This window comes from Taudactylus pleione, unplaced genomic scaffold, assembly GCF_031769625.1.
Source record: "Taudactylus pleione unplaced genomic scaffold, aTauple2 ptg000259l, whole genome shotgun sequence".
NCBI lineage: Eukaryota > Metazoa > Chordata > Amphibia > Anura > Myobatrachidae > Taudactylus > Taudactylus pleione.
The window spans coordinates 213,572-225,879 of NW_028284661.1; the positions used below are offsets into that span (position 1 = coordinate 213,572).

At 41.4% G+C, this 12,308-nt stretch overlaps 1 protein-coding gene across 1 annotated transcript in view; it reads right to left on the minus strand.

Moving 5' to 3' along the window:
• TRAPPC3L (trafficking protein particle complex subunit 3L) overlaps window positions 1–1,887 on the minus strand; it is a 118,892-nt gene extending 117,005 nt beyond the window's left edge. Inside the window, exon 1 of the mRNA XM_088480992.1 lies at window positions 1,708–1,887. Within this exon, the coding sequence (XP_088337118.1) occupies window positions 1,708–1,749 (42 nt within the window). The 5' untranslated portion in view covers window positions 1,750–1,887. The remainder of the gene's footprint in view (window positions 1–1,707) is intronic.
• Window positions 1,888–12,308: the final 10,421 nt, after the last annotated feature.

Consider the following 12,308-nt stretch of genomic DNA (forward strand, 5'->3'; position numbering starts at 1 on the left):
ACACCTCCACATACCTGTCCTACATCATTTACACCTCCACATACCTACCCCACATCATTTACACCTCCACATACCTGTCCCACATAATTTACACCTCCACGTACCAGTCCCACATCATTTACACCTCCACGTACCAGTCACACATCATTTACACTTCCACATACCTGTCCCACATCGTTTAACCCTTTAATGAGGTTTTTAGAGATATTCATCTGAAAACTTTATTGGCCAGATTTTGCTATATCAACCCCTCATTAGGAGGGATGTACCAGACGTTCTGCACTATGTTCTGACATTTCTACCTTAGTATAAAGATTTTTCCTAGCGTTTCACCAGCTCTAGGGGATGTGCACAAACAAAATGCTAATTTCCTCAGTTTAGAATTAAATACCAAATGCAATTGGCAGTGCAAGCTCACAATGAGAACGGATCGCAGGACCCAACACGTAACTGAATTGACCCCTAAGACCGGATTTAAAGCAAAATAAGAAAAACCAGTAGGTAAACAACCAGTAAGTATTTGGTTTCTTGTTGTATTAACACTGTTTATGTACTTTAGGCACCATATAAATAAAGGATAATAATAATAGGAGGTGATATTAGTAACAGGAGGACAGCAAGAATACTGCACTTTAGGGCTTAGTGCTGCCACCTAGAGGCACTCATAGTTTTGCACCACGTTTTCAGCATTCTTTACAAAGCCAGTGGTGCTGTAGAAATTGCTTGTGTTTTGCAATATAAGGTAAAATGTGCAAATTAACATTGCTATTTTAAAATTAATACACATTTTATGCAAGCAATAAAAAAAGCTAAGAGTTACATAAGCGACACATTTACAACCTGTGCAGCTTTAACACTACCAGGTAGCAGGAGGTCATGCTTGAATTTTCTGCTGAAACATCCCAGTGCAAACAATATAGTTACAATTTAAATAAAGTCCAGTATAGTGCTGTTTAAGTAAAGCCAATGTTTATACCACTATGGTGTAAAGTCTGCACAAACACAAAAACAAACAAACACGTACAAAGCTTTGAAATTACAGTTGGGTACCTCAAAGTATATGATATACAGTGCATGAGCAAACTATAATGTAATAACACAATCTTAAATAATACAATACAAACTTTATATTTCAACATTAAACTAATTTCCCTCAACTAGCAGAATAATGGGGTCCCTATGTCTCGGATCTGAGTGGTACCCCGTGGTCAATTTACCAAACAATGTGATGTCTGATGCAGGGTACCACCACAGCTTTCTTAGCTAGGGGTACTGGAAAAATAAATGTTGTTGGATAAAATTCTTATTTAGAAAGCTAAAAGAATATAACACAGCCATGCGGATGGCGGTATTACATACTGATTCCCATGTTATGTAGTGGGCAATATAAAAAGGTCACAGCAGCACTACAATATTTTTTTTTTCTAAAGATCATCTAACAGCTACAACAAGTAAAGTTTGTTTTTAAGGTATAATATTCATCAGCAAAACATACACTAGCAATTTGTTATAAATAGCTTCCATTAATATAGAAAGGTGTCTTTATGTCATGTAAGCAGACTGCTGTAACTCTCTTTCTTTGTAGCATGTCCAGGATAGTTACCGTTAATAATAAAAGCATTTCTCCATCTTCCCATTACACAATTTATTTATAGCACATATAGTCACAATATTCAGTAACAAAATGTTAGCAGTAAATGATCTTACTATTTTGAAGATCTCTTGCTTTCGGTTTGATGACCTTGCCATGTCAATGATCTTAGAATCAGATAAATAAACGGTGATAGCTCCTTTCAGCTATATTTTGTTTGTCTTTCTCCTTAGCTTGTTCGTAGTTCAATCCATTGATCCTCTCTTTCGTCTTGTCTCTGCGATGCTGTACACTTTGCTGCTCCTCCTATGATGTGCATGCATTTAGCATTGGAAAGCAAATTGATTGCCAGCAGCACAGTTTGAAAGCACAATAACCTGACTCAGATTAAATAATGTGGTTGTTCCATTTAGCCAAATGGATAGAAAACAATGTCTAAATTACCTCTGTGCATCCAGTTTCCTGTAGTTATTTTATGATATATTGTTGTAAACCCAAAAGGAGCCTAATGGATCCTGAAATAAATAAAAATTGTCTTATTATTATATTAATGTGCTCCAAAATGTTGTTCCAGAGTATGTTTATTTCAACTGCACTTTGTAAACTAGCACTTTTACAATGATATAATAGGTTATATTATAGAACTAAAATATAGAATACTATCACAAGTGGTATCAGTGCTTGTGTGGAATTAATAAAGATATTTATAGTGCAACACACCACGGGTCCAGAGCTGTAAGTAATGCAATTCTCTCCATCCAAAGTGGTATTTCTGTAAGAAGTACCTGCATGGCTAGGCCTAGGTCACAATAATAAGCTGGTCTCATTCCAGCAGAGGGTGACCAAGTACAGAGGGTGATAAAAGGTAGTTGTGGTAGTAGTGAGGGCTTACTATGGAACCAAGCATATATGACACAATAGCAGCATATGAATTACCAGTAACACGTTTAATGAATGTTTGGTTATGCCTTCCTACTTATAAGTAATCATGGAAGACGTTGAACAAAATACCAGAATTGTGTCAAATAAAGGTTAAAGCTTGCATCCTACCTCCAGTGGTCCATTGTCTTATGATCATAGAGTATTCCAAAAAAGTGTGGGATGCTGGCACTGGTTAGAGGGGCCTATCCATTAGCAGATCTTTCTCTAACGATGAAAGACAAAAGATTATCCCTTGAAAATCCCTGGGGCTGCGGTGACTGATATCTGTCATGTACATTAGGCTGCCAAGAGAAATCCTGGGCCTCGGTACAGTAACTTCACAGCCCCCCCTTGGAGGGGGTGTGGTCACATCATGTTAGGGGCAGGGCTGCACATCTTTGAGGGGGTGTCTAGCATGTTAGAAGCACCCACCCACATATATATCAATACAGTAAGATGGCGGCACTCCAGATTAGAAATAGACTCATTGCAACATTACAAGATATGTTTAGGCCTTTATTGCGTCTTTATGAGAAACAGCAGTATTAATCTGTGCCGCCATCCCACTGTATTTAACTATTTCAGCAGCATGCACTGGACCTTGCACACATATATATCTATATATATATATATATCTATATATATATATATATATATATGTGTAATATATATTATACACATATTTTACACACGTTTAGATAAATACTTATTATATAGAAGTGATATATTCTAGATATGTATATGTGATATATCAATTATACTTATTATATATATACTCGTATATATATTTATATAAGTATATATGTAATATGTGTGTAAAATATATATATTTAATTTATATATATATATATATATATATATATATACGCCATGTAGAGGGGCACTCACAATTCCTTAATAGTAATGCCGGAGTGCCCTCCTTAGAATAATGTTGCTATGCGAAGGCTGTAAAAAACAGCAGCAGGCGGCACTCCACAGACTTGGTAAGTGAGAAGAACGACTTTAATAACCATTGTTTCAATACCAATCAGGCCTTGTCATCAGGGTGTCAAAGTTTATATATATATATATATAAATGCACATATATATATGTACACACACATTATATATATATATATATATATATATATGTGTGTGTGTACATATATATATATATATATATATATAAATACACACATATATATATATATATAACTCCCTTCAGTGCAGCCAGGCAGTCTAACACGGAGTCACTGTCAATCACACCAGTCACCCGTCCCTCTCCCTTGTCAGCTGCCTCCCTGCACCACACAAACATGGATGCCCGGCCCCGGCTGCACCGCGCCCCACGGTCACCTCTTATGGTTGCGTAATCCCCACAGACCCCGCCCACCGCTGCGGCACGGAGCCGCGCTGCCTTCTGGTGATGAGAGCCTCGCGAGATGATGACGTCATCAACTCGCGAGTGCTCCACAGCGGCGCGGCTGCAGCGTGAAAGCAGCAGTGACACACAGTATGCGTTATGATTATGACTGGACAACCCCCCCCCTAAGCCCCCAGCCATGCCCCGGGCCCGGGCCCCCTGCCATGCCCCGAGCCCAGGTAATCTGTACCCGCTCCCCCCCCTCTCGGCGCCCCTGTGTACATGACAGATTTTTGTAAACGACGAACGATATTGCATGACATCATTCAGGGAGTGGATTTTTTTTAATGTTTCTATGAATTTTCATTCAAAATATCGGTCGTCGTTCTTCGTTCATCGTTTACCGCTTATAAACTGCCAGATATTTCTAATATCTGGCAGCGACAAGCGATAACTGACCAACATGTTGCAGAGACGAAAGACACATTTTATCGGCCGCGGGAGTGTGCATCTGTCATCGTTCAGGGCCTATCCATTAGCAGATAAATTGAACGACTGAACGATGCATGTTAGTGCTGTCATTGGTGATAAAACACTACTTATTGTGGACTCAAGAATTTATTAAGGAAAATGCAGCCTTAGTTTTGCAATCAATGACTACATACAGTAGGTTTCATCCTTATACAGCACTGCGAGCCTGTGTTGGCCAACCATGAGAGTCCTTTCTTCATAATGTACAGGGCCCAGAGTAAGCAGAAACTCAACTTGAATGGGATAGACTCAAGGACTGAGACATTATATACCTCCCCTAGGATTATGTACATATAATCTTAGCAGATGCAAGAGTAAATTGTGACTAGGCAGGGTATACATAGAAACTTTGATGAAGTGGCAGGATTCAGTGAATGTTCATCAGCAATAAGTAATTTGAATGAGCTCTCTGAAATACCAATAATAGAAAGTGAATCTAATAAAGTCAGTATAAAGCTGCATACACACACAACGATTGAGTTAATGAACGATTTTAGTAAACGATTTTCTACCTTGAAAAAATTAACTAAAATCGTTTACTAAAGTTGTTCATTTACTATGTTCATTTAAATGTAATGAACGATTTTTATGAACTACAAACGATTTTTGCATATTAACTTAATGAAAATCGTTGAGTTGACAAGTCTGACTGAACTACAAACTACAAACGTGAACACGCATGAACAATAATCGTTCATCGTTTGACTCAGAAAGTGAACAATTTTTTCAAATGATTATCATTAAACTATATCGTTTAATGATAATCGTTCAAAAAATCGTTGTGTGTGTATGCACCTTTACTCTTAATTTTCAAGTGAGACAGCAAAGCAGAATAAAAGTCAGGGGCCTATGTATCAAGCTGTTTTTTTTTTTACATAAAATTAGTAGAAACTGCAGTTTCTGCATAATTTTATCTGTTGTACAGTAGCTATGTACTAATGGCACAATGCAAGAGATTTCACAGAAATCTCCAGCAGAGTGCTAATTAGCACTGCAGACTGCAGTCGCCATTATTATCAATGGGGACTACGATCTGACCCTATATACCAAACTCCAAAAAGCAAAGATTTTCAGAGTTTGGCCCCAGTAGCTTATAAGATCTTCAGATGATGTAAACTGCTTTAAGCCTATTAAGGATTTTTCGATCTCTCTCCCACAGCCTCCGGATGGCTCTGGAAGCTGACACTGTGTGCATGAGCAGTGTTACCTTCCACAGGATAAGTCTTTCACAAACATGAAAAACTGCTACAATTTCCTGGGGATATAACTAGCAGTGACAGAGGTTATCGCAACCGCTGTCCCTGCGAATTCCCCTTCGTACATGGCAACGGGGATATTTTCATTAAAAAAGAAAATATCCCCTGCGATATGGATAATAATCGCTGCAGTTCCGCAATTATTAGTACATAGACCCCACAGTGACTGTTTGTGCTGAGAAATGTGCATGGAAGAACCTCTGGTACTTTAAACAATTATACAGAGGGGGAAAAAATGCTGGAGGCTGACAAATTACTTTTCTTTGCTATCAACTAAACCTCTTGCGCTACTATAATGTGTATTTGGGTAGGATAACCTTGTTCCTTTTTTAGCTTGCATCCCATAGAGGTGCGAGGAGATATGAGCAAGGTTTTCCCTTGTATTTAGCTGCAATTTGAGCAATTGCACATCACACCTGGGGGGTCATTCAGACTCGCTCGCGAGCGCAGGACGCTCGCAAGCGAGTCGATGTTCCCCCACTGCGCATGCGCACGATGGAGGGAGCTCCGTCGTGCGCATGCGCGAGACCCGGCGAGCGACGGGCTCTCAATCGCTCCGGGTCTCGCACCAAAGGGGACGTGCTGTCGATGTTGATTGACAGCACGCCCCCTTTGGTGGGCGTGCCGGGGGCGTTCCTGCCAGACGGAGGCGTTCCCATGGGAACGCCTACCGTCTGAAGCCGGCCCCACTGACATCACTAGTGATGTCAGTGGGAATGATTTTGGCTCTGATAGAGCCAAAATCACTCCTGGGCTTGCGGCAGCGAGACCCTACCGCAGGGTCTCCGTCGCAAGCCCGATGGTCACGATGGTCAAGACCATCGCGACCATCATCATGGATGCTCGCATAAGCTGTGGGTGGTCACCCACAGCTATGCCAGCGGCTAGGAGGCCACTCCATTTTCATGGAGGAGGGCCCTGATTCAGAGCGAGCGCTCTGGTCAGAGCATTCGGCTCTGAATCAGGCCCTTGGTTCCAACAGAGCCTAGTGCTTTATTCAATCTGCCCCATAGCATAAGGGTTGCACAGCATATTCAAACTATTAGGTGGCTTCTACACACTATAGCAGGGGTTCATTATTCTTAAATAAACACATCTATAGGTGACAGCACTGCAGATTTAGGGGCATATTTCACCAGCCATGTGTATTCAGGTATTGGGGTCCTATGTATCAAGCTGTTTTGTACAAACAATTATGTAGAAACTATAGTTACTGTATAATTGTATGTATTGTAGCTATGTACTAATGGCACAATGCAGGAGATTTCACAGAAATCTCAGGCAAAGTGCTAATTAGCAGGTGCACAACTCCAAATCATTAATAATATATAAATGCAATAAAATTTTGCAATCATTCGAGGTTTTTAGCATAATCATGGCCAAGGTTATGGGCCTACCCACCATATCCAGGTAACCTCATTAGGGTAGATCCCTAACATACTAGGGTTCAAATCCAGAGCACAGGACCTCACAAACCTGGCCCAGCCAAGCTGCCCCAGGGCACCACCATAGTAAGAAAAGTGCAGTGTAAAAAGATAGCTAAGAGCAGCTACAGCTGCATATAAAGAATGAAAATAAAAAAGTGAAGTACATATATATTAAACACACAGTGAAGGGTTAAAATGTGTTATAAAGGAAAATGTGTTATAATGCAGTGCCCTGAAACAGATCAACCAATGCAATCCAGGGGTACCCATGCCCCAAAAATGAACCAAAGTTGCACTACAGTATATAATTTGTAGGACTTACCTAAAATTGTGCCTAATACCAGTGTGCATATACATTACCATACTCCGTGCTTTTAAACCAATAAGGAAGGGTGCTAATCCAGACTGGGGGCGGTTCCTTTCCCTCAGAAGTGCAATAAAACACATTAAATGGAGTATATGGGAAAGATTTCTGGACTGCACAACCTGACTATATATATAATGGGAGGTGCTACCTGATGAGACTAATTGCAGGCACAGAAACAGACAAATCTCAGGTGCACAACTCCAAATTATTAATAATATATATAAATGCAATAAAATTTTTGCTTTTTTTTTCTTACTATGGTGGTGCCCTGGGACAGCTTGGTTGGGCCAGTTTTGTGGGGTCCTGTGCTCTGGATTTGAACCCTAGTATGTTAGGGACATACCCTAAAGAGGTTATCTGGATATGGTGGGTAGGCCCATAACCTTGGCCATGATTATGCTAAAAACCTCTATTGATTGCAAAATTTTATTGCATTTATATATTATAAATAATTTGGAGTTGTGCACCTGAGATTTGTCTGTTTCTGTGCCTGCAATAAGTCTCATCAAGTAGCACCTCCCATTCAGGTTCTGCGGTCCAGAAATCTTTCCCAAAGTGCTAATTAGTACTGCAGATTGCAGTCCCCATTATTATCAATGGGGACTACGATCTGACCCATATGTACCAAACCATACTTGCCTACTGACCCGGAAATGGTCAGGAGGCTCCTGAATATCAGGGGTTGCTCACCTTCCCGCACTTCCCCGTAGATGCCCGCAACACCCACCCCCCTTCGTAGATGCCTGCACCCCTCCCGTGGCCGCCACTTACTGAGCAAAAGTGGGCAGTCTGGGGAGAGCCGAAAGACGTGATTTAGTGCTGAACTGTCATCGTAGCCCCCTTGCGCACTTTATAGTGCCTGTAATATCGGAGGGACCAGCCATAAAGTCAGGAAGTTTGTACCAAACTCCAAAAAGAGAAGCTTTCCTGAGTTTGGTCCCGGTAGTTTACAATGTCTTCAGATGGTGTAAATTGCTTTAAGCCTATGGAGGCTCCAGGTGCAGGAGAGAGATCTTTTCGATATTTCACCAGCAGCCTCTGGCCGGGTCCAGAGGCTGACACTGTGCGCATGCGCTGTGTCAGCTTCCACAGGAGAAGTCTTTCACTTAAAAATGAAAATATCCCTTGTGATATGGATATTTAATAATCGTGGCAGTTACGATATTATTAGTACAAGGGCCCCTTGATATTTGTGGTAGAAAAACAACAGCAGTCTATTTTTTAAGTCGCCAGAATGATTCCTTTATTATATATGTTGTGACAAGTAGTTCAATTAAGAAATTCATATTAAAAATATAACCAGTATTAAATAATTCCTTCCTAGCATGTAGGCATGTCGATTAAATATTCCCCACGTAGCTGTTCTTGAGCTGTCTTCCACCAAACCCAGAAAAACGGTAGTGCTAATTAATCTCCAAAACTCCTCTGTAGTGGTAGGAAACCGAGTGTAACTAACAATCAACATGAGATCACAGAGCATGTTGTCCTCTTGTCCTGTACTTCACTAGGCATTTCAAAAGAGGAACAAGTGATCATTTTAGCCTAATTTGACAACTAACCATACAGTCCCAGGCCTGTGCATTTCAAAGCAATTTGTCCCTAGTCTGCAATGATAGAATGTGAAAGTGCTTGTGGCCCAGTTTAACACAAATTGCAGTCATTGTATTCAGCTATGAATGTTTCCTTCGTATTTCAGGATTTGAGGAAATTAGTGGCCAGGTTAGATTTCAAAGCAAAAAAAGCATAAAGGTACAAAAATGTGCAGAAACTAATACTCAATGTCTTTGGTAGGTATCAGAGGAAAATGAAAGGTTTTCTTTTGATCCACAAGAGTTCACAGCTCCTGCTGCGGTCATGGGGCTAGAGGTCAAAGGAGGGGAGAAGAGGAATACAAATTTCTACTCACTTGCCTAAGGCCGGGTACACATCACAATGATCTGTTCCTGGCCGATGCGCCAGCCGACACATAGCACCGTGCGTACACACTGCATGATGCAATGGTATGATGGTGCAATATACAATAACTTGCTGGATTTAGCAGCATGGCATTGTACACAATATCTTCTGATTGGCTGTGCTGCAGACAACCCGCAGGAGCGCGCAATTGTAGCTACTCACTGTGCGATCCACACGATATGATTTTACAATTTGCCTGGAATTGACAAATATCATGCAGATATAGCTCAGGTGTGTACCCAGCCTAAATGGGGTCCAGTCCGACTGGCATTGTCCACATCTTTCTATGCTAACCCCAAAGTAACAAAATTAATTCCTTCAGACATAAGGTGATTATTTAAGTTTTCTAAAACAAATTCATTATTTTGATAATTTTTATATATGTTTATGTAAATCTTGTGTAACATTTTTATTGTCAGTTTTCCTGTAACGAACTGTAGTTATTTTATCTTATTGAAAAGTACAGTTTGAAAAGTGATATTTGTTGCTTCTATCTTAAAATATTGTTTTATTTTTCCAGGTTCGAGAGACAATATGACTATGGATATATAATAATAAACTATTTTTTGATTACTATTGTCTTCGTCTGTACAGTGTTTTTTTTTATAGTCTTTGGGGGAATTAATTGCCTTTTTTTATTGTATTACTGTAGCTTATGTATTAAAATTGGATTACATATACTTTACCATCCATAACTTTTTCTGACTGTCATAGTGCTGCTAGAATTTTCTCTTGGCCTTTTTTCTCCAATTACCCTGTTCTAATCACTCCAAAAACTGTAGTCGCTGAGGAGAAATAGACCATACATGCTATTTGAAATCTTATATCTGTATGGCTGTAATAATTATTGACTTTAGAGATATATTAATTATTAACGCAGACTTGCGCTAGCCTCTAAGCCTCAGTGTCCTGAAGAGGCTGAGTGGTGACAATGAGATTGGATTAGTATATCATACTAGGATTTGGGTAAGGGCATAACTAGGTATTTGAAGGCCCCATAGCAAAAGCTAGTAAGGTCCTCTATGTACCACCCAATGGTCGAAAATGTATATAATACATGTAACTTTGACAAGTAAGATGGGCCCCTCAGCTACACTCCTTGCACCTATGGTAGTTACGCCCATGGATTTGGTTATTATGCATAGGACAGAATTTCCCGCCCCATGATGTCAGGGGCTACATGATCTCAGATATAAACCAGAGCAAGTACCGCCCATCTGTCCCTATAGGGAGCTGAAGACATCGCCAACACAAAATCAGCATGTGGCCGACATGGACGTTCCGGAAAAGCACCCTGCCATCTGTACAGCCTCTTGGCCCATCCTCAGGACGCTCTGAGAAGTGCTGCACTGAACAGTGTTGGCAGCCCGGCCCCCTTGGTGCGACGTAATAACGTCATGTGATTAGGTAAGGCTAACACAGGGTGCCCGGAGCCTTGTCACGGTACCGATTTGAGGGCTCTGTTCTGCTTCTAGATCGGGATTGTGTTGTCCTGATTGCCATGCAATTCTAAAGGCATTTTTGTACACTAAAGGGAGATAGGAGGACAATTGGAAGGGGATAAGGGGCAGCCCCCTAATGACACAACCCCTCTGTGACACACCCTTCCCTCCCAATATTGGCGGTGAACACTTTGGAACAGGGCGTGTGACAGCATAATAGAAGTAGCATGTTATGACCGTGTCTAGCGTAGAAAAATGCCCCTTATCTGCCTCTGGTTTCCCCTCCTATCACACTTTTAATTGGTATGGAGACCACCAATGAACAGACATACTTCACCAACTGCCCTAGCCTGCAATCTAATCAGCCTAATGGTTAAGCAGGCACTGTACAAATACCAACTGATTTACACAATGCAACCTTAATTTTTTGCTTATAATTCCTTAACTAGTATGCCCGTGGCGAACATTTCGCTAATTTGAACCCAGAACATACGTACGGAAAATGCTTTGATAGATAATGGCTAGATCATATATTAATACGACGGAATCAGGTAATAAAAGATGTGTGTGAAACATAACCGGCTAAGCCACACCCTTTTATCATTTTGGGGGATTTTTTTATTGTAACATTTCGCCAATTTGTACGTGCGATGATATATTTGGCCATGGACTCTGAAGCAAAATGGACCTTTTCCTGGGGGTATTGCAAGCTGAAACCCTATAGATGCAAATGATAATGCACTGTTACTCCGCCTCATCGTCTCCCAGCCTCCCACCAATCAGCGGCTGCCAGCGGCTCTCGTGGAAAGCAGAGAAAAGTACAGTTGCTTTTGAGGCGCAAACCCAACGCTGATTGGCTGGGAGTTGCGAGCCTGGAATCGACCTGTTGGAGAAAGTAGGTCAGGGAAGAGCGTCCCCTACTGTGACAGTTCCTTACACAACTACTCCCAACAGTAATAATAAGAGCCATGTGTCACATCTGATCAGTCAGCTCAGTGGCACCCCCACCAGGCACAAGGCTGTGTAACACATGTGCGCACAGTACACACCACACTCTGTCTCCCAGCCTCCCGCCAATCAGTGGCTGCCGGCAGCTGTCGTGAAAAGCAGAGAAAAGAGGTTCTGCTTTCGAGGCACCAACCCGGTGCTGATTGGCTGGGAGTTGCGAGCCTGGAGTCCATGTGTTGAAGAAAGTAGATCAGGGCAGAGCGCCCCATACGGTAGCAGTCTCACATGTTGTGCTGGCCGTGTGCCCTCCTTCATTATGTAATAGCTACGTCACGCAGCCAGGCGGTCAATGAGGAGCCGTACTGGGCAGAATGTAAACAGTGTCCGCACATTGCTAGAGCGTCAGGTCCATGTGAGAGCACAGACCACCAGTAGTGCGGGTTAACAGCAACCAGCGGCGGTGACCCCTATGACGCTTCCCCAGGGTCAGAGTGCCGGCTCTGTGTAGTTTTCTTCACATTTTGAGG